Source organism: Scyliorhinus torazame, chromosome 13, assembly GCF_047496885.1.
Source record: "Scyliorhinus torazame isolate Kashiwa2021f chromosome 13, sScyTor2.1, whole genome shotgun sequence".
Classification (NCBI taxonomy): Eukaryota; Metazoa; Chordata; class Chondrichthyes; order Carcharhiniformes; family Scyliorhinidae; genus Scyliorhinus; species Scyliorhinus torazame.
This window is the reverse complement of record NC_092719.1, coordinates 194,751,617-194,778,119: the sequence shown is the minus strand read 5'-3', so window position 1 is coordinate 194,778,119 and position 26,503 is coordinate 194,751,617. Positions and strand designations below refer to the sequence as shown.

The following is a 26,503-nucleotide window of genomic DNA, read 5'->3' as shown; positions in this document are numbered from 1 at the left end:
GGCCGAATGGCCTCCTTCTGCACTGTAAATTCTATGAAATCTATAAATCAGAGGGGTGGAAATCAGGGGAGCTACTGGTCACTGTCGCCACTCCATTGGACGGGTCCTGGTTGGCACCCGGTGCCCCCCCTCCTCCTCGGTGCCCACAGGTACCTGGAGCTCACCTTGGGATGGAGGGGCAGCTTGTTCGAGCCCCGGACGCCCCGCATCATCTGGCTCTGCCAGTCCTGACGGTTCCCCAATTTCTGCACCATGGTGTTGACTCCTCAGTGATTGGGCCATGCTCTGCAACACCTCAGCAATGCCCACCTGTGACTGGACAAGCTTCGCAGTGCCTTGGCCATTCCCATCTGAGAGCGGGACATGTCCCGCAGAACCTCATCAAGGTCAGCCTGGTACTGGGTAACATCCCCCATTGAGTCGAACATTCTGCCGAGATCCGCAGCCATGGTCGTCACGGCTGCATGATGCCTTGGACACCTTCACTAATGGTGCCAATGTTGTGCACCGGGCTCTCCATTGTGGTCGATGCCTTAGCTGTGTTGGCCTCGGTGCCATTCATTGCCGATGACATCTCCTGCGCCCGTAGTCTCTGGGGCTCCTCCAAGCGGCACTGGATCTGCTGGAGTGTCGCTGTCGTCGCCCTCTGAATGTCCTGGCCACAACCTAACGTTTCCATCAGCTCCGGGATTACCTATTCACCAGGCTCCGCATCATGCGTCTGCCAGCCCCTGCATGGGTGACGGCCTGTCTTCGGCCACACCGGTCACCTCCAGGACCCAGGGCCCGCCCCTCAAAGGTGGTGAGGATCCTGATGCTTGGCACACCACCGCCAGTCTGGGCCCTCTCCCGGCGATTGTGGGAGAGCTTTTCTTGAGGAGACACAGAGGGGGCATCGTTAGCCACATGTGTGGTTCTCATTGGGGGAGGGGATGGAGGAAGGGTTGGGAGGGAGAGTGGACGCTCCTGTAGGGGCGAGAAGGTCTCTTGGGGAGGGATGGGCTCCGTTGGTGTCTATTCACTTGTGCTGCCCAGTGTAGGTCATTGACCTTCTTCCTGCACTGGAGGTCAGTCCTCCAGATCACACTCCCCGAGCTCACTGTTGCCGCCACCACATCCCAGGCGGCACTGGTTGCCCTATGGCTCACTCTCCGTGACCCTCTGGGGAACAGGACATCCCTCCTGGCCTCCACAGCGTCTAGCAGCCTCACCATGTCAGCGACCCCGAATCTTTGGGCTGGTCTCCTTGGCGCCATTGCTGCGATCTGACTGGGTTTGGTTGAACAAGCACTGCTTAAGTGCTGCTCGACCTTGTTAGCGGGGGGCTGGCATGCGCGCAGTCGGAGAATCAGCTGGCAAGCCTTCATAGGACTGGTTTAACACAGGGCTAAGTAGCTCACTTTTAAAGCAGACCAAGGCAGGCCAGCAGCATGGTTCAATTCCCTTACCAGCCTTCCCGAACAGGTGCCGGAATGTGGCGACTAGGGGCTTTTCACAGTAACTTCATTTGAAGCCTACTTGTGACAATAAGCGATTTTCATTTCATTTCATTTTTCATTTCATTTGTGACGAGAAGCCAGTGCGATCTCGTTAATTGGACCAATTAACATTGAATAGTTGCCGGCCTAGCTGGGCCAAGCATCGGGAAGTTCCCGCAATTCCCGCTCGCTACAGCACTGAGAAAACTTTCCGGAGAATCGCACCCTTGACATTCCAACAAAACGCCATTAACTTTCAGTGACATTGGAAAATCCCAGCCATGAACGAGGTCAGAAAATTTTGGCCATACTCTCTGGTATGTGTACCTGCCAAATTACTTGGCATGAGAAGTCAGTGAATAGTCTTACCTTGCCAGTTTCCCCCAGGCCTTCCATCTTCTTTCAAATTCGGGACTAGGACATCTGGGCATTTATTCTGTCAGCTAATATTTGTAAAGCTTGTGCCAGTCTTTTCTGCAGAGGATGTTCTTCAGTGTGTCATGTGAGAGTACCTTTAAGAAATGGGTGTTTATAAATGGGTGTGTAGAAATATTTGTAGTGAGAGTACCTTTAAGAAATGGGTGTTTATTACTGCAGTGATGTCAGAGAGGGGGTGGAGCTGGGCTGTCTGTCAGCTTTTCACTTTTGTTTTAGGCTGTTTGTTGCAGGGTGTGTTTTAGTTTCGTTTTCAGAGCTGGATAGCTGCAGTCACAGGCAGAAGATGTATTAGAGTCTCCCTCTGTAATCTAAAGAATGTAAATCAATCCTTTGATGATTTAAAACTAATAACTGCTGGCAGTAGTGACTTTAACCTAATGTGCTTCTGTTTAAAGGTTTTTTAAAAAAAAGTCTTCTGGATGTTAAAAGGACAGCTTACGGATTACTTAGTGTTGTATTCTTTGGGGGTTGTATTTGAATTAATGCTTGCTAAGACGTTCACTGTTTATTTCAAAAAGGTTAACTTGAATTCATAGAATAAACATTGTTTTGCTTAAAAAAAATACTTTTCCATTTCTGCTGTACCACACCTGGAGAGTGGGCAGTGTGCTCCCCATACCTCAATCTATTAAAAGTTGTGGGTCAGGTGAACTGATACACTTTTGGGGTTCTCTAAACCCTGGCTCACAACAAATTGGAGGCTCGAGGGGCATGAAAGTCTATCTATTGGATTGGCTTAGTGAATTTAAAGACAGTGAGGGGTGAGCATATTGTGGGTGTTTTTCAGGTGTGGTATTTCAGTTTAAATAGGGAGTGTGTTGTGGACAATGGCTCTTTCAGAGGCTCTGAAGCGTTTGGGGGTGGAGACGGGCACACGCAGTACCTTACGGACAGAGACTAAAGGCAGACTGTTAGATTTGGCAAAAACATTGCAGTTAACATTACCTGACAAAATGCGAAATGATGAGGTAATTATGGCAGTGGCTAAGCATTTAAAGTTGCCTGAGATACAGTTTGACTCATTGGAAATGGCAAAACGTCAGTTACAAATTAAACAAATGGAACATGAGAAAGCATTAAAGCAGCTTGAATATGAAAGAGAGAATGGGGAAAAGGAAAGAGAAAGAGAGAGAGGAAATAGAGAGAGAAGAAAGGAAAACAGAAAGAATAGCCCCAGCAGAACAAAAAGAAAAAGAAAGAGAAAGGGAGATACAGATCAGGGAAAAAGATAAAGAGAGAGAGTTTGAACTTCAGAAAATGGCCATGAAACATGACAGTCAGTTAAAATTGGCAGACGTAAAGGGAAACGTACAGTTGGTTGATAGTGATGAGGATAATGAAAAAAAGCTTTAAAGTCAAAGGCTTGGTGTGAATCCATTTAAATATGTCCAAGCATTGCCAAGGTTTGATGAGAAGGAGGTGGAAGCCTTTTTCATTTCATTTGAGAAGGTGGTAAACAAATGAAATGGCCACAGGACATGTGGGTATTACTGATTCAAACAAAGCTGGTAGGTAGGACAAGTGAATTGTTTGCATCACTACCGGAGGAGGTATCTGAAACGTATGAGGAGGTGAAAAAAATCCATCTTAGGTGCATATGAACTAGTGCCTGAAGCCGACAGACAAAGGTTTAGAAATTTAAGGAAAGAATTTGGTCAAACATACATGGAGTTTGAAAGGATCAAACAGAGTAATTTTGATAGGTGGATAAGGGCTTTGAAAATAGACCAAACATATGAAGCTCTCAGAGAAATTATACTTTTGGAGGAGTTTAAAAATTCAATTCCTGATGTAGTGAGAACTCATGTGGAAGAGCAGAGGGTTAAAACTGCGAGATTAGCAGCAGAAATGGCAGATGATTATGAATTAGTTCATGAATCAAAGCTTGGTTTCCGACATCAGTTTCAGCCTGTGAGGGATAGAAACTGGGGACTTGAGAAATACTCAAGTGGTAAAGGTAAAGGTGATCTGATGGGAGATAATAAGGAGACTGTACCTCAGATTAAAAACGAAATCCAGGAGGGTGGAAAAGAAATGAAAAATGTCAAATGTTTTCACTGAAATAAACTAGGCCATGTATGTCACAGTGTTGGTCACAGATCCCGAAAGGGCTACAGATCACAAACCTACTCAAGTCGACCTACAACACAGACTTCGCTGAGAGACTCTGCTGTCGCACCTCTCTCACACTCCTCAACCACCTCGTCCGCCAGCTCTACAGCAGACGACGCAACCTGGAAACCAAGATAGAGGCCATATTCTCAACTTGCGCTCAGGACGCAGCAGACCAGCTGCGGAACACCGCCAAACAGATGAGACAACAATACTATGCCACCTATATGCATACCAAGAACAGAAAGCTTGAGAAACTTGGTATCACCACCGGCAGCAACCAAGCCACCCCCGGTGTCACAGTAGAAAACAATACAGGGAAATCTATTGTCAACTTGTCAGACTACACCCTTCAACCAGACGGAATCGAAGTCCTCAGCAGAGGGCTTAATTTCTGCACCACCACCAAAATGGACCCCATCAGTCTCGCGGCAGACACGGAGGAATTCATCAGGCGAATGAGGCTCCGGGAATTCTTCCACAGACCCCAAGAGGCCAACAGCGAACCCAAGCAGACTACCAATGAACCGGAACAGCAGACCGAGAGATCTGCGGTGCGGCAACCGAAGAGGAAAGAGTCGAATTGGACCCCTCCGGAAGGCCGCTGCCTTAGACTCGACATGTATGCTCAAGCCGTCAGGAGTCGCGTCAATGCCAGATTCATCAGTCGCATTCACAAGACAACCCCGAACGTCACCCAAGCACAACGCAATGCCATCCGCGCTCTCAAGACCAACCACAGCATCGTCATCAAACCAGCAGACAAAGGGGGGGCCACTGTCGTACTGAACAGAACGGACTACTGCAAAGAAGTATACCGACAACTGAACAACCAAGCACACTACAGACAGTTACCCGCAGATCCGACCAAGGAACACATCTGCCAACTTAACAGACTGATCAAGACCTTGGATCCAGATCTTCAGAGCATCCTACGTGCTCTCATCCCACGTACTCCCCGCATTGGAGATCTCTACTGCCTCCCAAAAATACATAAGGCCAACACGCCAGGCCGTCCAATCGTTTCAGGCAATGGGACCCTGTGTGAGAACCTCTCTGGCTACATCGAGGGCATCTTGAAACCCATCGTACAAGGTACACCCAGCTTCTGTCGCGACACGACGGACTTCCTACAGAAACTCAGCACCCATGGACCAGTTGAACCAGGAACATTCCTCGTCACAATGGACGTCTCGGCACTCTACACCAGCATCCCCCATGACGACGGCATTGCTGCAACAGCCTCAGTACTCAACACCGACAACTGCCAATCTCCAGACGCAATTCTGCAACTCATCCGCATCATTCTGGATCACAACGTCTTCACCTTCGACAACAAGTTCTTCATCCAGACGCACGGAACAGCCATGGGGACCAAATTCGCACCCCAATACGCCAACATCTTCATGCACAAGTTTTAACAGGACCTACTCACCGCACAGGACCTTCAACCGATGTTATACACCAGATACATCGATGACATTTTTTTCCTTTGGACCCACGGCGAAGAATCACTGAAACGACTACACGATGACATTAATAAGTTCCATCCAACCATCAGACTCACCATGGACTACTCTCCAAAATCAATTGCATTCTTGGACACACTCGTCTCCATCAAGGACGGTCACCTCAGCACTTCGCTTTACCGCAAACCCACGGATAACCTCATGATGCTCCACTTCTCCAGCTTCCACCCTAAACACATTAAAGAAGCCATCCCCTATGGACAAGCGCTCCGTATACACAGGATCTGCTCAGACGAGGAGGAGCGTAACAGACATCTACAGACGTTGAAAGATGCCCTCGTACGAACGGGATATGGCACTCGACTCATCGATCGACAGTTCCAACGCGCCACAGCGAAAAACCGGACCGACGTCCTCAGAAGACAAACATGGGACACAACCGACAGAATACCCTTCGTCGTCCAGTACTTCCCCGGAGCGGAGAAACTACGTCATCTTCTTCACAGCCTTCAACACGTCATTGATGACGATGAACATCTTGCCAAGGTCATCCCCACACCCCCACTACTTGCCTTCAAACAACCGCGAAACCTCAAACGAACCATTGTTTGCAGCAAACTACCCAGTCTTCAGAACAGTGACCACGACACCACACAACCCTGTCATGGCAATCTCTGCAAGACGTGCCAGATCATCGACATGGATACCACTATTACACGTGAGAACACCACCCACCAGGTACGCGGTACATACTCGTGCGACTCGGCCAACGTTGTCTACCTCATACGCTGCAGGAAAGGATGTCCCGAAGCGTGGTACATTGGCGAGACCATGCAGACGCTGCGACAACGAATGAACGGACATCACGCAACAATCACCAGGCAGGAATGTTCCCTTCCAGTCGGGGAACACTTCAGCAGTCAAGGGCATTCAGCCTCTGATCTCCGGGTAAGCGTTCTCCAAGGCGGCCTTCAGGACCCGCGACAACACAGAATCGCCGAGCAGAAACTTATAGCCAAGTTCCGCACACATGAGTGCGGCCTCAACCGGGACCTGGGATTCATGTCACATTACATTCATCCCCCACCATCTGGCCTGCGAAATCCTACCAACTATCCTGGCTTGAGACAATTCACACCTCTTTAACCTGGGGTTACCCCATCTCTGGATCTGTAAAGATTTAATCACCTGCTAATGCTCGCATTCCAAGCATTGTTTGGCATCTTTGAATTTGTCTATATATGTGTTTCTGGAACAGACCTCTTCATTCACCTGAGGAAGGAGCAGCGCTCCGAAAGCTAGTGACATCGAAACAAACCTGTTGGACTTTAACCTGGTGTTGTAAGACTTCGTACTGTGCTCACCCCAGTCCAACGCCGGCATCTCCACATCACAGTGTTGGTGGTTGAAGAAAAGTACTGGGAAGGCTGATGTGGTAAAACAGGATAAGACAGTGGGGTTTGTTAAAGTGGTAAAGGAAAGTCCAAGTGAAGCGAAGGAGGTGCAAAAGATTGTACAGCCTGATCAAGAGGGGATTGATAAGAAGGTGCCAGATCTCTTTAAAGAATTTACTTGTGTGGGTAAAGTTTACTCATGTGTATCAGGAGGAGCAGGTAAAGAAGTCACAATTTTAATAGATACGGGAGCTAGTCAATCTTTAATGGTAAGAGATGAGGAGTTATGTAGTTTGGGAAGAATGTTGCCAGAAAAGGTGGTGTATGTAGAACTCGGGGTGCGAGGAGTAGTGTTCCATTATATAAGGTAAGGTTGGAAAGTCCAGTGAAGAGTGGTGAAGTGGTAGTAGGAGTAATAGAGAAACTATCTTGTCCAGGAATACAGTTTATCTTGGGTAATGATATAGCTGGATCGCAAGTGGGAGTGATGCCTACTGTGGTGGATAAGCCAGTGGAAAACCGGACAACTGAAGTGTTGAAGGCCGAATATCCTGGGATTTTTCCGGATTGTGTAGTAACAAGGTTGCAAAATCACAGGTTAAGACAAGAGGAGAAATCAAAGAGTGAAGATGAAGTTGAAGTGCAATTATCAGAAACGATTTTTGATCCAATGGTTGAAAAAGAACAAGAACAGGTGAAGGCTGAGGCGGATATTTTTAGTTCAGGAAAATTGGCGGAGTTACAACAAAAAGATGTAGAAATAAAACGGATGTATCAGAAAGCATATATGGAAGAGGAATCTGCGTGTATACCAGAGTGTTATTACCGTAAAAGTAATGTCTTGATGAGAAAATGGAGACCTTTACATATGCAGGCGGATGAAAAGTGGGCAGAAGTTTATCAAGTAGTATTGCCGGTAGGGTATAGAAAGGAGGTGTTGCGAGTTGCACATGAGGTACCAGTGGGAGGTCATTTGCGAATAAGGAAAACTAAAACTAAAACCTAGAAACATTTTTCTTGACCTGGACTACATAAAGATGTAGTTAAATTTTGTCAATCATGTTACATATGTCAAGTGATAGGGAAACCTTAAGCAGTGATAAAACCAACGCCCTTAATACCCATTGCAGCATTTGAGGAACCTTTTACAAGGGTCCGAACTGATTGCGTAGCACCGCTTCCTAAAACAAAAAGTGGGAATCAATATCTTTTGACGATAATGGATGTGTCTACTAGGTTTCCAGAGGCCATACCAGTCTGTAATATTACAGCTAAAAAGATTGTGGAGGAGTTACTTAAATTCTTTACTAGATATGGACTGCCCACAGAAATACAATCAGATCAAGGATCAAATTTTACCTCAAAGTTATTCAAAGAAGTTATGGATAGCTTAGGAATAAAACAATTGAAATCAACTGCGTACCATCCAGAATCGCAGGGAGCGTTAGAAAGGTGGCATCAGACATTAAAGACAATGTTGAGGGCGTATTGTCAAGATTATCCAGAGGATTGGGATAAAGGAATTCCCTTCGTACTGTTTGCATTTAGGGATGCACCAAATGGCTCAACCAAATTTAGTCCTTTTGAACTAATTTTTGGTCATGGGGTAAGAGGACCACTTAAATTGATTAAGGAAAAATTGGTGAGTGAGAAATCGGAAATTACATTATTGGATTACGTGTCAAATTTTAGGGAACGATTAAATAGGCAGGTGAATTGGCTAGACAACTTTTAAAAGTTGCACAAAATGTGATGAAATGGGTAGCGGACAAGAAATCCAAAGTTCGTAGTTTTGCCAGTGGAGATGAAGTTTTAGTGTTGTTACCAGTGGTAGGTGAGCCTTTAAAAGCTACGTTTTGTGGACCTTATCAGATTGAAAGGAAATTAAGGGAGGTGAATTATGTGGTAAAAACACCAGATAGAAGGAAGACTCACTGAGTGTGTCATGTGAATATGCTTAGAAGGTACTTTGAAAGGGAAGGAGAGAAAAATTAGGAAGTTTTAATGATTCTAACTCTAAGTGACAAACCAAATCCAGATGACTGTGAATTTGACATACCTCAAATTAAATTGGAAAATTAGGATGTTCTTAAAAATTGGGAAAAATTGTTGAGTTACCTTCCAGAGGAAAAACGACTGACCTGAAAGAGTTACTGATATCACATGGGCAAGTTTGTAGCAATAAATTGGGAAGTATTAAAATGGGTATACATGATGTAGATGTGGGAAATGCTGTTCCAATTAAACAACATCCATACAGACTTAACCCTTTAAAATTGGCACAGGTTAACAAAGAGATTGAGAGTATGCTTAAAAATGACATAATTGAAGTAGGTTGCAGCCAATGGAGCTCACCCATAGTGATGGTACCAAATCCAGATGGTACCCAACGGTTGTGTGTGGACTATAGAAAGGTTAATGCAGTTACAAGAATGGACTCTTATCCTATCCCACGTTTGGAGGATTGCATTGAGAAAGTGGGACAATCAGCTTTTATTTCCAAACAGGATTTACTTAAAGGTGACTGGCAGGTACCTTTATCCGAAAGTGCGAAGGAGATTTCAGCTTTTGTGACTCCAGATGGTATATACCAATTCAAAGTTATGCCATTTGGTATGAAAAACGTCCCAGCCACATTTCAACGGTTAACTAACAAAGTTGTTTCAGGATTATCCAATTGTGCGATATACATCAATGATCTGGTCATTTTCAGCCAGACATGGAAAGAACATTTAAAACATTTGATGGAGTAATTCGATAGACTTCAGGAGGTGGGTTTGATGATAAACCTAGCCAAAAGTGAATTTGGAAAAGTCCAAGTCACTTTCCTTGGCCATACAATCGGATGGGGTCGAATGGTCCCACGAGATGTGAAAACAAAAGTTTTTGGGGAGTTTCCGATACCCTCGACATGACGGGAAATAATGCGATTTCTTGACATGAGTGGATTTTACCGGAAATTTGTACCGAATTTCAGCAGTGTGGTCGCTCCACTGACGGACGTGCTCAAGAAGCATAACAAATTCCAGTGGACAGCGGAGTGTCAACAGGCATTTGATGGCCTGAAGGCTGTGTTAACCACTGCTCCTGTGTTAACCATCCCAAATTATACAAAACCATTCAAAGTGGCGGTTGATGCGAGTGATGTGGGTGTAGGCACGGTGCTTCTACAAGACGACGACGAAGGGCTAGAGCGGCCTATTGGTTATTTTTCAAAGAAAGTGAATTCTCACCAGAAAAGGTATTCAACAATTGAGAAGGAGACGTTGAGTTTGGTGCTAGCTTTGCAACATTTTCGTCTGACACCATTATATATACTGATCATAATCCGTTGACGTTTTTGAAGCGATTCCGGAATAACAATGCGAGGCTGTTTCACTGGAGTTTATTGTTACAGCCATTTCATTTAAAAATAGTATATGTGGCAGGACGAGAAAATGTCATAGCCGATGCTTTGTCACGAATGTGATGAACGGAAGCAGTTTCAGTTGGAGGCAGAAAGAAAAATGGACTATATTATTATACCTGTTTGCCTGTGTTGTTTTTTGAAACGATAAAGTATATTTACTGTGTGCATTTCTTAAAGGATGGTGAAAAGGTGAAAAATGAAACCATCTTAAAGTTGATGGGTTTTTTTTTCTTGGGGAGAGGTGTCATGTGAGAGTACCTTTAAGAAATGGGTGTTTATAAGTTGGTGTGTTTATAAATATCTGTAGTGAGAGTACCATTAAGAAATGGGTGTTTATTACTGCAGTGATGTTGGGGGGGGGGGGGGTGGAGCTGGGCTGTCTGTCAGCTTTTCACTTTTGTTTTAGGCTGTTGGCTGCAGGGAGTGTTTTAGTTTCGTTTTCAGAGCTGGATAGCTGCAGTCACAGCCAGAAGGTGTATTAGAGTCTCCCTCTGTAAGCTAAAGAATGTAAACGATTTAAAACTAATAACTGCTCGCAGTAGTGACTTTAACCTGATGTGCTTCTGTTTAAAGGTTTTTTTAAAAAGTCTTCTGGATGTTAAAAGGACAGCTTACAGATTACTTAGTGTTGTATTCTTTGGGGGTTGTATTTGAATTAATGGTTGTTAAGATGTTCACTGTTTGTTTCAAAAAGGTTAACTTGAATTCATAGAATAAACATTGTTTTGCTAAAAAAATTACTTTTCCATTTCTGCTGTACCACACCTGTAGAGTGGGCTGTGTGCTCCCCATACCACAATCTATTAAAAGTTGTGGGTCAGGTGAACTCCATGATACACTTTTGGGGTTCTCTAAACCCTGGCTCATAACAAATTGGAAGCTCGAGGGGCATGAAAGTCTATCTATTGGATTGGCTTAGTGAATTTAAAGACAATGAGGGGTGAGCATATTGTGGGTGTTTTTCAGGTGTGATATTTTAGTTTAAGTAGGGAGTGTGTTGTGAACAATGGCTCTTTCAGAGGCTCTGAAGTGTTTGGGGGTGGAGATGATACACTTTGGGATTCTCTAAATCCTGGCCCATAACAAGTGTCACAAATGACAACCTCCTTTCCGGCACTTTCTGAGGTGAAGCTCAGTACTGCATCAATAAATTGGGACACCTCAATTGTCCAGGTGCTCTGCACAGCCCCTGCCCTTCTGTGGCAGGCAGGAACATTGAAATTTGGCTGCTGTAGCGCTTTAAATGATTGTCAGCCTCAAGCAATCCAACTGTGCAAAAAATGTCTTACAAATACAAATACATTCCGTGTGCTTCAGTATGAGTTTCCAGGCTAAAGATTATATATTATGAGTATTTGGAAGGTACATCAAATTCTTTCTCTTTTTTTTTTCTTTTTCACAGGGTTTTTTTGATGAAGTGGCAAATCCCTTGCTTTTGGATATTGAATTTCAATATCCAGAAAGTGCCATTTCAGGATTAACTAAGTCCAGTTATGGTCAGCTTTACGGTGGGTCAGAAATTGTCATGGCTGGCAAGATTTTAGACAATAACATCGAATTACTCAGAGCAGAGGTCTTTGCACAAACTGTAAGTATTCTTTAACAGCTTTTCCAATTTATTGATTTTTTGTTCTGGATGAATTATAGAATACAGTTTGACAGTTATGTCTCCAGCCCTTCGAAAGAACTACCTGCTTAATCCAGATTCCCTTCCCATTACTCATACTTTTTCAAAATGTTCTCCTGCAATTAATTATCTACTTCCCTTTTATATGATATTATGATGGCTTCTGCTTCCAATACTTTTTCTGGGAATGGGGAACTTTTCCTAAACCACCCTGTTGTATGGCAAGGAAAAGCCAAGTGGCAGAGTTAAATCACAATGGTGACTTATTAACAAAAGAAGAATTTATATCACAGTGCACAACTCCAACAAAGGCCAATTTCCCTCGACTTCTAGGCTTACTCTGATGATACCCAGCTACCCAGGTCCGCGTCCTGGCACCCAATAGGCTGCAGTTCGCATGCTCCACCCCCATTGGCTCTAGGCAGGTCACGTGGTCCATGAAGGTTCGCCCCTTAAACGCTACCACACACCCTAACAAAAATCTCCTAGAATCATGGAGACATATCGGAGAAAGCCATCGTACTTATGAATATTCCTCGAAAGAGCTAAAGAGTTAATCTCACTTCCATGCTGTTTCCTCTTAGCCTGGAAAATATTTCCTTTTCAGATATTTATCAACTGCCTTTTTGGAAATTATCATCAAATCCTCTTTCACAATTTTTCAGGCAGTATATTTGAGATCACAATATCTCATTGCGTAAAATATGTTTCCCAAATGCTGCCTCTGGTTCTCTTTCTAATTACTTTAAATCCATGTCTTCTGGTTACCGACCTGCCACTAGCAATAATTTTTCCATATACTTTATCAAAATCTTACCACATTTTGAACACGTCCACCTAATCTTCTCTTGGGCTTCTCTGTTCTGAGAACAACTCTGGCATCTCTACAAAACTGAAACATTTATTCCCCTTGTTATCATTCTAATAAAGCTCTCTACGTTTTCTATAAGGCTTTGACATCCATCCTATAGTAAAGTGTCCAGAATTCGCCACAATATTCCAGCAGGGAGCCAAACTAGTGTGTTAAAAATTTGACATATCTTTGTTGCTTTTGCACACACTGGCTGGAATTTGTTGGAAAAATGTCATTTTCAGCACAAAATTCCCCTTGGACCCCTGCTGTGCTGCCTTGGACCACAATCATCAGGCATTTGAAAAATGTATTTTTCCCCACGTGAAAAATGCCATGCCTGAGGCCCGAAACGTCTGATTCGCCCGCCCTGGGGGTCATCTGAGCACTTCAATGATGGGAGTGCTTGATTTAAACAGTTCCACAACACTTGGCTGTCATTCAAGCCAGAAGGATGGCTGCGAGGAATGAAGCTCCTCGATTCACAGAGGGAGCCCTCACCCATATAATAATAATCTTTATTGTCACATGTAGGCTTACATTAACACTGCAATGATGTTACTGTGAAAAGCCCCTAGTCGCCACATTCCGGCACCTGTTCGGGTACACCAAGGGAGAATTCACAATGTCCAAATTACCTAAGAGCATGTCATGTGGGAGGAAATCGGAGTACCCGGAGGAAACCCACGCAGACACAGGGAGAATGTGCAGACTCCACACAGACAGTGACCCACGCCGGGAATCGAACTTGGGATCCTGGTGCTATGAAGTAACAGTGCTAACCACTGTACTACCGTGCGTGTCATAGCGGAAAGGTGGGCAACAATATACCCTTGGACTGGCAGATGATCCTCCAGCAAGGTGGCAAATCCTGCCTGGGAGACAGCCACAGTACTGGTTACCTGCGCAACACCTTTTGGATCCGTTGGACATCTCACATTGCTTCATTTATTTTTGCAGTGTGCTTAGTGTTGTTATGTCGACAACCACAGCAGCCAATTTGCACACAGAAATGTCCCAAAACCAACAATGAGACCTCTAACCAGCTAATCCATTCCAGCAAAGTTGGTGGAGGGGTAAAAGTTGACCAGGACAGTTCTAAATTTCAAATCAACACAAAATGGTATTATTTGTTCACATTATCTATTGCATATATCCTGTCATTTTTTATTGTTCAGATTGATAAAATAGCTCACATAATTTGTGCCTAATATATAAATTAACATGGGCAGGATTTTCTGGCCCTTTGTGGCGTATTTTCTTGCAGCAGAAGCAGCCCGCCATTAGTTGGCAGCGGGATCTTCAGGTCTTGCCGATGTCTAAAGAACTTTTCCGTCCACACTCTCCGTTGCTGGGGAACGTACCATGGGACGGGGGCATAGGCGGGGCGGGAAGATCCCGCCAGCGGGAAGAGTCAGAAAATTGTAGCCATTACCTTTAAAAGCATAATTAGTAGCAAATTGTAAGCTTATGTCATGTAACAAAGGACAAGATGTAATGGACTTAATTCTCCCACAGGCCAATGAAAACCTAACTCTACAAACTGAAGTAAAGGTATCAGAAGCTGAAAACATTACTCAACAGCAGCAATACATTTTTGGTGATTTTACTGAGCGACTGTGGGCATATTTGACCATACAACAGCTCTTAGAGAAGCGGTAAAGTAGCAAGAATTTTATGTCTGTGAGCTTGAAATGCAATTTATGTGCAAGCAGTGATTGGTAGACTATCATATCTAGTCCATCAGCACCTGAAAGATAAATCAATGTTTTTGTTGTTTTTTTGTTACTCGTTCTTAGTATGTGGGCATCGCTGGCTAGACCAGCATTTGTTGCCCATCCCTAATTGCCCTTGAACTGAATGAATTACTAGCCCATTTCAGTGGGGGAAAGTTAAGAATCAACCGCTTCGCTGTGTGGGTCTGGAGTCACATGTAGGTCAGACTGGGTAAGGATGGCATATTTCCTTCTCTGAAGGACATTGGCGAACCAGATGGTTTTTTACGACAATCAGCAATGGTTTCATGGTCATCAATGGACTTTTTAATTCCGGATTCTTATTGGATTCAAATTTCCCCATCCGCCATGGTGGGATTCGAACCTGAGTAGCCAGAGCATTACTAGGATTGCTAGTCCAGTGATAATACTACTATGCCACCACTTCCCTTGTTACCCATTATCCTTACTAACTCTAGCTGTCACTGTGGCAAAATAGCACATAATCATTCTGGTTTAATGATCTATTTAGCTTACATGTGGACAAAAATCGCAGGAATCATTAAAAATGATTGTGTTGGGAAAGGTAAGGGGCGGGATTCTCCCGCAATTGGCGGGGCGGCCCGTACCGGCGGCAAGAGCGGCACGAACCGACCTCCGGTTGCGGCTACGCGGAGCTAAGTCGCACGTTCGGCAGCTCCCGTCAGAAACTGACTTTTGGGCTCTTTTGAGGGGCCCCAACGGCATTTGTTCGACGGTTCCCAGTGTGGGAAGGTGACAGTACGGTTCCCCCGGCACTGTATGGACTGGACCAGGAGTGGAGCAGTCAAAAAAGTGATTTTGGTGCTGCGAAAAGTGCAAGGGAGGAGAAGCAAGATGGCGGCGGGTGGAGACCAAGCAGCGTGGGCACTATGGTCGCAGGAGCAGCAGGAGTTCCTCAAGCGCTGCTTTGCGGACCTGAAGGCAGAGTTGCTGGAGCCGATGAAGTCATCGATTGATCAAGCTGGTCGAGACCCAGAAGGCCCAAGGGGCGGCGATCCAGGAGGTGCGGCAAAAGGCCTCGGAGAACGAGGATGAGATCTTGGGCCTGGCTGTGAAGGTGGAGGCGCACGAGGTGCTGCACAAGAAGTGGCAGGAAAAGTTTGAGGACTTGGGGAGAATCGGTCAAGGAGGAAGAATCTTCGGATTCTGGGTCTCCCGGAGGGAGTGGAGGGGTCGGGTGCCGGGGCATACGTGCTTAACACGCTGATGGACGCGGGAGCTTTTCCGAGGCCCCTGGAGCTGGATGGGGCTCACCAAGTCCTGGCAAGGAGGCCCAAGGCCAACGAGCCGCTGTGGGCAGTATTGGTGCGGTTCCACCGCTTTGTGGACAGGGAGTGTGTCCTGAGATGGGCCAAAAAGGAACGGAGAAGCAGGTGGGAGAACACAGAGATCCGAATATATCAGGACTGGAGCGCGGAGGTGGCCAAGAAGACGACCGGCTGCAACCGGGCAGAGGCGGTTCTGCATCGGAAGGGGGTAAAATTCGGGATGCTGCAGCCGGCGCAATTCTGGGTCACGTTTCAGGATCGGCATCATTACTTTCAGACGCCGGAGTCCAGTGTGGGAGTGTGTGTGTCGGTTGTTGGAAGGATGGGACCCCGTTGGGGGGGGGGAGTTGGAGGCCCGGGGTGGGGGAATTGAGACAAGGCCGCAAAAAGGGAGCTGCGCCAGAGAGTGCAGGGCCGGCTTGGTGGGAAAGCGCGGGCTTTTTCCCATGCTAGGGAAGGAAGGGGGCGGGGCTGGGGGGAAGGGCGGTGCTGAAGAGGAGCGCACACTGATTGCCAGGAGGAGGAGGGGATTCTCGCACTGGGGGGTCGATGGAGTGGCGGGAGAGGCCGGGGTCAGCAGGCGTCAGCTGACTTACGGGAGTGCCATGGGGGGAGCAATACAGCTACGGGGGGGACCTAGCTGGGGGGGGGGGGGGGGGGGCGACTGGGTTGCTGCTGCATTGGCCAAAGGGGAGCTGGTGTTCAGAGAGAGAGTCGGGGCGGGGGTCCGCCGCCTGGGGGAAATGGAGGTTGCAGGGTGCACGGGCACGTGGCTGGCCTAGAAAGGGAGATGGCTAGTCGGCGGAGGGGGGGGGGAGGGGGCGGGAAGCCCCCTGATCCGGCTTATAACTTGGAATGTGAGAGACCTGAACAGGCCGGTCAAGAGGGCCCGGGTGTTCGCCCACCTGAAGGGACTGAAGGCAGATATGGTTATGCTCCAGGAGACGCATTTGAAGGTGGTTGATCAGGTTAAGCAGAGAAAGGGTTGGGTAGGGCAGGTTTCCCACTCGGGGTTGGACACAAAGAATCGAGGGGTGGCGATTTTGGTGGGGAAGCGGGTGTCGTTTGAGGCGCTGAACATCGTGGCAGATAATGGAGGTTGGTACGTGAATGGTAAGTTGCAGGGGGTACAGGTGGTACTAGTGAATGTATACGCCCCAAATTGGGACGATGCCGGATTCATGAGGCGCATGCTGGGTCAGATTCCGGACCTGGAGGCTGGGAGCATGATAATGGGGGGGGGACTTCAACACGGTGTTGGACCCAGCACTGGACTGCTCTAAGTCCAGGACGGGTAAGAGGCCGGCAGCGGCCAAGGTGCTTAGGGGGTTTATGGACCAGATGGGGGGAGTGGACCCATGGAGGTTTGCCAGACCGAGGGCCAGGGAATTTTCCTTTTTTTCCCACATCCATAAAGCCTACTCCCGGATAGATTTTTTCATTATGAGTAGGGCGCTAATCCCGAGAGCACGGAATATTCGGCCATAGCTATTTCAGACCATGCCCCGCATTGGGTGGAGCTGGAGTTGGGGGAGGAGAGAGACCATCGCCCACTGTGGCGCCTTGATGTGGGACTGTTGGCGGATGAGGAGGTGTGCGGACGGATTCGGGGGTGTATCGAAAGATACATGGAGGCCAATGACAGTGGGGAGGTGCAGGTAGGGGCGGTCTGGGAGGCGCTGAAGGCGGTGGTCAGGGGAGAGCTAATCTCCACTAGGGCCCATAATGAGAGGAGAGAGAGGGAGAGATTGGTGGGGGAGATATTAAGGGTGGATAGGAGCTATGCAGATGCCCCCGTGCAGGGGCTACTTAAGGAGCGACAAAGCCTCCAGACCAAATTCGACTTGTTGACTACCAGGAAGGTAGAGGTGCAGTGGAGGAAAGCGCAAGGGGCGGTGTATGAGTATGGGGAGAATGCGAGCCGGATGCTGGCACATCAGCTCCGTAAGGGGGAGGCAGCGAGGGAGATTGGTGGAGCTAGGGATAAAGGGGGGAACATGGTGCGGAGTGCGGTGGGAATAAATGGGGCTTCAGGGACATTTATGAGGAGCTGTATAGATCAGAGCCCCTGGCGGGTAGGGGGGGATGCGGCGATTTTTAGATTGGCTGAGGTTCCCGAGGGTGGAGGAGGAGCAGGTGGTTGCGTTGGGGGCACCGATTGGGCTGGAGGAGCTGGTCAAGGGGCTAGGGAGCATGCAGGCAGGGAAGGCACCAGGGCCGGATGTGTTCCCGGTAGAATTCTATCGGAAGTACATGGACTTGTTGGGCCCACTGCTAGTGAAGACTTTAAATGAGGTGAGGGAGGGGGGGCCCTGCCCCCGTCAATGTCCAGGGCGCTGATCTCGCTGATCTTGAAGCGGGACAAGGACCCATTACAATGTGGGTCGTACAGGCCGATCTCGCTCCTCAATGTCGGCGCGAAGTTGCTGGCGAAGGTGCTGGCTACAAGAATTGAGGACTATGTCCCGGGGGTGATTCACGAGTGCCAAACAGGATTTGTGAAGGGTAGGCAGTTGAACACCAATGTGCGGAGGCTCCTTAATGTAATTATGATGCCTTCAGTGGAGGGGGAAGCGGAGGTAGTGGCGGCTATGGACGCGGAGAAGGCCTGCGATAGGGTGGAGTGGGAATATCTTTGGGAAGTGCTGCGGAGGTTTGGGTTCGGGGAGGGGTTCATCAGGTGGGTTAGGCTACTTTATAAAGCCCCGGTGGCGAGCGTGGCCACAAACCGGCGGAGGTCGGAGTACTTTCGGCTGTACCGGGGGACGAGGCAGGAGTGTCCCCTGTCCCCCTTGTTGTTCACATTGGCAATTGAGCCTCTGGCCATGGCACTGAGGGAGTCCAGGAACTGGAGGGGACTGGTCCGGGGGGGAGAGGAACACCGTGTGTCGCTGTATGCCGATGACCTGTTATTGTTTGTGGCGGACCCAGTGGAGGGGATGCTGGAGGTAATGCGGATCCTCAGGGAGTTTGGGGACTTTTCTGGATATAAGCTTAACATGGGGAAGAGTGAGCTCTTTGTGGTACACCCAGGGGACCAGGGAAGGGGGATAGATGAGCTTCCACTGAAGAGGGCGGAAAGGAACTTTCGGTACCTGGGGATCCAGGTGGCTAGGAGTTGGGAGGCCCTGCACAAGCTCAATTTGACACGGTTGGTGGAGCAGATGGAGGAAGAGTTCAAAAGATGGGATATGTTGCCACTCTCGTTGGCGGGTAGGGTGCAGTCTGTTAAAATGACGATCCTTCCGAGGTTCCTCTTTGTATTCCAGTGCCTTCCCATTCTGATCACCAAGGCCTATTTTAAGCGGGTAAGCAGGAGTATAATGGGATTTGTGTGGGCGCGTAAGACCCCGAGGGTAAAAAGGGTGTTTCTGGAGCGTAGCAGGGACAGAATCTATGTGGGTACTACTGGGCTGCCAATGTGGCGATGATCCGAAAGTGGGTAATGGAATGGGAGGGGGCGGCGTGGAAGAGGCAGGAGATGGCACTGTTGCCGCTCCCGCCTACATTGTACACCACGAGTCCGACGGTGGCGGCGACTCTGAAAATTTGGGGGCAGTGGAGGCGGCACAGGGGCGAGGTGGGGACCTCGGTTTGGTCCCCGATTCGAGAGAACCATCGGTTCGTCCCGGGAAGACTGGATGGGGGGTTTCTGAGCTGGCATCGGGCAGGAATTAAAAGAATGGAGGACCTGTTTATAGATGGGACGTTCACGAGCCTTGGGGTGCTGGAGGAGAAATTTGGGCTGCCTCCTGGAAACGCCTTCAGGTACATGCAGGTGAGGGCGTTTGTGAGGCTCCAGGTGAGGGAATTCCCGCTGCTTCTAGCACGAAGGATTCAGGACAGGGTGATTTCAGGTGTATGGGTTGGAGAAGGCAAGGTCTCGGCGATCTATCAGGAGATGCAGGAAGAGGAGGAGGCCTCGGTGGAGGAACTAAAAAGCAAGTGGGAGGAGGAGCTCGGGGAGGAAATAGATGAGGCTCTGTGGGCTGATGCCCTGGGTAGGGTTAATTCGTCCTCCTCTTGCGCCAGGCTCAGCCTGATACAGTTTAAAGTTGTTCCCAGGGCGCATATGACAGGGGCGAGGTTGAGTAGGTTTTTTTAGGTAGAGGACAGGTGTGTGAGGTGCTCGGGGAGCCTGGCAAATCACGCCCATATGTTCTGGGCGTGCCCGGCGCTGTAGGGGTTTTGGAGGGGCTTTGCGAGGACTGTGTCCAAGGTGGTGAACACCCGGGTCAAGCCGAGCTGGGGGTTAGCATTATTTGGGGTATCGGACGAGCCGGGACTGCAGGAAGCGAAAGAGGCCGGTATTCTGGCCTTTGCGTCCCTGGTAGCCCGGCGGAGGATTCTGCTACTGTGGAAGGATGCGAAGCCCCCAAGCGTAGAAGGTTGGATTAATGACATGGCAGGGTTCATTAAATTGGAGAGGGTAAAGTTTGCCTTGCGGGGATCTGTGCAAGGGTTCCTCAGGCGGTGGCAGCCAGCCGTTCCTAGACTTTCTGGCAGAACGTTAGGAGGAGGTCAGCAGCAGCAGCAACCCAGGGGGGGGGGGGGTCTCCGGGTACGTGTTTATTTTGTTTTGTGGGGGGGGGTTGTATATCGGGGGAATTCTCTGTATATTTTGGGCGTACGGTGTCTTTCTGTGTGTTTTCTTTTTTCTTTCTGTAAGGGGGGGGGAGTTTTGTTGAAAATTTGTTAAAATTGAATACAAAATTGTTTTTTTTGATAAGGGCGGCGCGAACCACTCCGGCGTTGGGTCGCCCGGAAGTTGCCGAATCCTCCGCACTTCCAGGTGCTAGGCCGGCGCTGGACGGGTTGGTGCCGTGCCAACCGGCGCTGATGGACCGCCGCGGGCCGGCGCGAGTTGGCGCATGCGCAGGACTGCCGGTGTGTTCTGGTGCATGCGCAGAACTACAGCCGTGTTTCCTGCGCATGCGCAAGGGGTTTCTTCTTCGCATGGCCAGGCAGAGCCTTACAGAGGCCGATGCGGAGGGAAAGAGTGCCCCCATGTCACAGGCCCGCCCGCAGATTGGTGGGCCCCGATTGCAGCCCAAGCCATCAAGCCAGATCCTTCTGCGCCCCCCCCCCCCCGAGGACTCCGCAAGCCGCCCTCCAAGCCAGGTCCCGCCGGATGGACCATGTCTGTTTCACGCCGGCGGGACTGGATGCAAACGTGTGGCCGCTCGGCCCATCAGTGCCCAGAGATTTTCCGGGGGTGCACTGCCAAAGGCCCCCAACTGGCCCGATCCCTGCCCGAAAACCGGCGCCGGAGAATTCGACAGCCGCCGTCGGAGCGGCGGGGTGGGATTCACGCTGTCCCCCAGCAATTCTCCGACCCGGCGGGGGGTCGGAGAATCCCGCCCAAGGTAGTTTAAGGGATTTATATTTGCATTGGTAAGCATTAGAAATAAGGTATAGTTTTAAGTGTATTTAATTTAATATTTCTGTGGCTCGAAGGGTAAAACCTATCATTATTCATGTCAACATAGGTCTTTGTACGTGTGGGAGTTGTTTTCAATTCCAACGGTGATTGTATTGTGCTTAGAGAGATCTATGGAATGAAGAGTAAATAAACCAGCAGTGGTTGCTAAGCAACTGGGGCCTTGTAAAATAGCGATACCTTTGAGTTTTAGTTTAGCTCAATTTAATTGCAGCTGGAGACAGGTAGTAAGAGAGAGGGCAATTCTTACAGCTCTGCTGGAAGTAGTTGGTTTTAAAAGGCTAAACTGGGAACATTTCTCTCAGCCTTGCGAGAAGAAAAGCCATTCTATGGAGTAATGGTTAAGAAAACAAGTGTAGAGATCTGAAGAGCAGCTAGTTAAAGAAATTAGAGAAAATTCCAAGAAGCTTGAGGTTAAAGGTACTAGAACAAGAGTAAAGTCACAGAGAGTTGAAAAGGTATTGAATCGTGACAGGCCTGAAAGATATCTGAAGTGATTTTCAGGTTTGTGATATTTTGCTACAGCCTGTGGAACATTAGTTGAAATAACTATAGAAATCGGTGGCTGGATCTCGGAGTTTGTGTTAAAGCAATTAAGACAAAATAAACTTAAAAGGTGGTGGTGTAAAATCTTAGGCTGGATTCGCTGTTAAAAGTGGAGCGGAAGCTTTGCTTAAAAGTGTCATTTGTAAAACCTGGACTGGAGTTTGCAATGCAAATCACTAAGGGAAAGCATAATTAAAAGAGAAGATTTTAACGCATGATTTTGGAAGTGAAGTTTGGAAACTCTCACGTAACAATCATCTGGGGGGATTCTGAGGGGACAGCCACAAACATTCACTTGGGGTTCAGAGTAGAGAGTGTGTTTGCCCACAGTTACCTTCTGTGCTTCAAAGGGACTTTTTGAGTTAATGAGACCATTGTAGCTTAAGATGTATTTTCTAATCCATGTTCATCTTTAAATCTGTGTGTATTTGTTAAGCAAACGGGAGAGTAAAGGAATATTGTTAAATAATCCAACTTTTCATATTTAATAAAAACAAATTTGTGTTGCTAAAACTAATTAGTGGTTCTGTGACTCTGTTCCTCCACGAGTAAAATTTAGGTCTTTTGAGCCAGGGTTCCATTCTGGGATTTTCCCGTCCAGTTATATCAACAGCTGGGATCGTAACAATTTCAGGAACATTTGTTTCAATGGCAGCACAAGTGTTTACTGCATTGAATGACAAATGTGTTACAAAATTAATCGCTACCAATTGTTATACTCAGGATTTCTGCAGAGACAAATGAAAAGAAAAACGTAACGGATCGAATCCTGGAACTCTCACTCAAGTACAGCTTTGTAACACCTTTAACATCAATGGTCGTCACAAAACCAGAGGAAAATGAGAATGACACCTTTGTGGCTGACAAACCGTCAGATGATGATGGTAATGCTTGAATAAAAGTACCCTTTATTAAACCTTGATTTTGTAATAGTATATCAGTTAGCACATTGTGTGAAGGGTTGATTTAAAAAGCTACACTTTTGTTCATAAGTAGATTTTATTTCTCAATTAAAGATCTCTATAGTCCCATATTGGTCTAAAACAAAGCTCATCTTCAAAACGTTCAACATTTTAAATGTTACAAGTAAATAACATTCTGATCAGATCAATATATTTCATATAACTATCGAAGGCATCAAAAAGATTTAACTTTTATTGCAATTAGAAAGAAGATCTTCCATTAAATTGGTTCTGAGAAGTAGATGCACTATTTTATCATGAAAGAAACTGGACTATGAAGCACACAGTTGTATTATTTGGCAATAGTGAGTAATGGGTTGAAGGGTTATGGAGAACGGGCAGGATGGTGGGATTAGGGCCAGGATGAGATCTGCCATGATTGAATGGTCGAGCAGACCGATGGGCCAAATGGTCCAATTCTGCTCCTATATCTTATGAATTTATAATGTTGATAGCCTGTGCTGTTGCTCATGGAACAAAGAATGGGAAGAAACGTATCAGCTCTGACAGTGGCTGGAATTTTTCCAAGATGGTAGAGAGAGATTCAGGGGTTGGGGGGGGGGGGGGGGGGAAGTGAGAAAATTGCAGAAAATGACATCAGGTAGGTTTACTGATGGGATCCTACCTTCTTCCTACATTTCAGGGATTGGGAGTGCAGCAGGAAACCCCAGGTGGGAAGCCAATTCAACTACTAAAAAAGGCAATTAGGAACAAACACGCACATGGATTCCCTTGTCCTTAACAGCACACGGGTTCTATGCTGTGTTTGTGCCATGGCAGGTTGGTGAAGGCGATTGTCCTTCCTCAGTGTATCTGACTAGGTCTGATGGCTTTCATTATGAAGAGTTCCAGCCACAGCCAGGTGAGAGGCTGTTGTTCTCTCAGAGAGTGCTATTAACTGCTTGGAAGGTACTTCACTTGTCCAACACTTCACCCACTTTCAGTTGCACTTCTCTCCTGCCAGCCTTCAGAGTAGCATAGGTGCAGTTTATGACCTCCCTCCACTTCTGCCAAGTGGCTCACCATCACCAACTGCTTCAGCAGGAGGAACCGCAAGAAGAACAACAGACACTTTCTCCTCAGCCACATGCCCCTGCACAGGCATCGGAGATTGACACTGAGATTCTGCTAGAAGGAGGAGGCACTCCCAAATTAGTGCTTACAGGCAGAGGATAGGCTCCCTTGATATATCTGAGGAGGCTCAGACACTCACGGCAAGTCACTAGTGACATCTGCATCTTCATGGCACATGGTGGCACAGTGGTTAGCACTACTGCCTCACAGCACCAAGGACCTGGATTCAATTCCGGCCTTGGGTGACTGTGGAGTTCACACTTTCTCCCCTTCTATGTGTGGGTTTCCTTTGAGTGCTCCAGTTTCCTCCCACATACAAAGATGTGGATTAGCCATGCTACATTGCCCCTTAATGTCCAAAGAGGTGCAGGTTAGGTGGACTTATGGGGATAGGGAGTGGGCCTAGGGAGGGTCGTCTTTCAGAGAGTCAGTGCAGACCCAATGGGTCAAATGGTCTTCTCCTTCACTGCAGGAATTCTATTCTAAGACCTCCTTCTGAATGGACCTGGTAGTCATGCATTGCCAATAGCCAGCAATGTCCTGTCACTGGTCGGTCACCCTTCCACACCCCTGAAGTCTCCCCACACCCTTTGTCTCTGCCTCTTGTCAACTTATGTTCTCTCTTCTCCAGCGAGGAAAGAAAGCAGAGTGCTAGTAATGGCTTCTGTGCAGGTGAGGGTCAATGGAAGACATCACTGGAAGAGGATAATGAGCTGAGGGTGAGTGTTGGCTGCTCAGGTGGGGATGTGAGGTGCTTGCAGGAAGAGGATAGAGTGAAGCTACAAAGTGCATTGACCAGAGGAGCACTGCACAGGAGATTGTTGGGCAAGTCACAGTGTGGGGTCTGGCACCTGAAAGTGTTATGACACTCATATCCTATTGAAGACCTGGATCCTCGGTTCACTGTCTTCAGGCTAGAGGGGCTACACTCCAGCTGCTGACTTTCTCAGCCACTTCATCCGCCTTGCTTGGTTGGAGAGGGGTGTCCTCCTCTTTCCATCTTTGAGGTAACTCAGCTTGCAGCAGCCTTTCAGCTCCTTCTGTTGGGTCTCAAGGTAGGAAAGAGAGGCCTGGGGTTGGGGTGATCAGTCTTCCAAAATCTCCTCTCCATTTCCTTGGTGCTGCAGCCTTCAAAGCTGAAGCGCTGCTGAGCTTTTCTGAAACGTATCACGGACCCTTTAAATAGAAATCGATCCTCTGATAAAATGGCCACTTTAACCTGTCCACCCATCTAAATTGGCTATGGAGTCCAGAGAGCATTGGTAGAATCATCCAGGTCTTGGTTTGTAGGTTTGTGGATCTGGAGGTTACATGAATTCAATCACATCTCCCCTCAGTCTCCTCTGTTCCAAAGAGAACAACCCCAGCCTGTCCAAATTGTCCTCATAGCTGCAATTTTCCAGTCCTGGCAACATCTTTGTAAATCTCCTCTGTACCCTCTCTAATGCAACCAGATCCTTTCTGTAGTGAGGTGACCAGAACTGCACACAATACACAAGTTGTGGCCAACTAATGTTTTATATAGTTCCAGCATAACCTCCCTGCTCTTTTAAGGAAAATATTCCATGTGCTTTCTATACCTGTTCTGCTACCTTCGGGGATCTGTGGAATGCACTTGAAGGTCCCTCACTTCCCACACAACTCTTTGTATCCTCCCATTTATTGGGTATTCCTTTGTCTTTTTTGACCTTGGATGACGAGTGATATTGTAGGCCTCGTCAAAAAGAAAAAGGAGGCATTTGTCAGGGCTAAAAGGCTGGGAACAGACAAAGCCTGTGTGGCATATAAGGAAAGTAGGAAGGAACTTAAGCAAGGAGTCAGGAGGGCTAGAAGGGGTCATGAAAAGTCATTGGCAAATAGGGTTAAGGAAAATCCCAAGGCTTTTTACACGTACATAAAAAGCAAGAGGGTAGCCAGGGAAAGGGTTGGCCCACTGAAGGATAGGCAAGGGAATCTATGTGTGGAGCCAGAGGAAATGGGCGAGGTACTAAATGAATACTTTGCATCAGTATTCACCAAAGAGAAGGAATTGGTAGATGTTGAGTCTGGAGAAGGGGGTGTAGATAGCCTGGGTCACATTGTGATCCAAAAAGATGAGGTGTTGGGTGTCTTAAAAAATATTAAGGTAGATAAGTCCCCAGGGCCTGATGGGATCTACCCCAGAATACTGAAGGAGGCTGGAGAGGAAATTGCTGAGGCCTTGACAGAAATATTTGGATCCTCGCTGTCTTCAGGGGATGTCCCGGAGGACTGGAGAATAGCCAATGTTGTTCCTCTGTTTAAGAAGGGTAGCAAGGATAATCCCGGGAACTACAGGCCGGTGAGCCTTACTTCAGTGGTAGGGAAATTACTGGAGAGAATTCTTCGAGACAGGATCTACTCCCATTTGGAAGCAAATGGACGTATTAGTGAGAGGCAGCACGGTTTTGTGAAGGGGAGGTCGTGTCTCACTAACTTGATAGAGTTTTTCGAGGAGGTCACTAAGATGATTGATGCAGGTAGGGCAGTAGATGTTGTCTATATGGACTTCAGTAAGGCCTTTGACAAGGTCCCTCATGGTAGACTTGTACAAAAGGTGAAGTCACACGGGATCAGGGGTGAACTGGCAAGGTGGATACAGAACTGGCTAGGCCATAGAAGGCAGAGGGTAGCAATGGAGGGATGCTTTTCTAATTGGAG

At 47.5% G+C, this 26,503-nt stretch overlaps 1 protein-coding gene across 50 annotated transcripts in view; it reads left to right on the top strand.

Annotated features, from left to right (window-relative positions):
* The window catches only part of LOC140388478 (inter-alpha-trypsin inhibitor heavy chain H3-like), a 195,763-nt gene that overhangs the window by 57,240 nt on the left and 112,020 nt on the right, over window positions 1–26,503 (top strand). For all 50 annotated transcript variants that reach the window (XM_072472745.1, XM_072472744.1, XM_072472743.1 and 47 more), the window contains 3 exons: window positions 11,703–11,888; window positions 14,296–14,435; window positions 22,512–22,672. In XM_072472745.1, coding sequence (XP_072328846.1) covers window positions 11,703–11,888; window positions 14,296–14,435; window positions 22,512–22,672 — 487 coding nt within the window. The remainder of the gene's footprint in view (window positions 1–11,702; window positions 11,889–14,295; window positions 14,436–22,511; window positions 22,673–26,503) is intronic.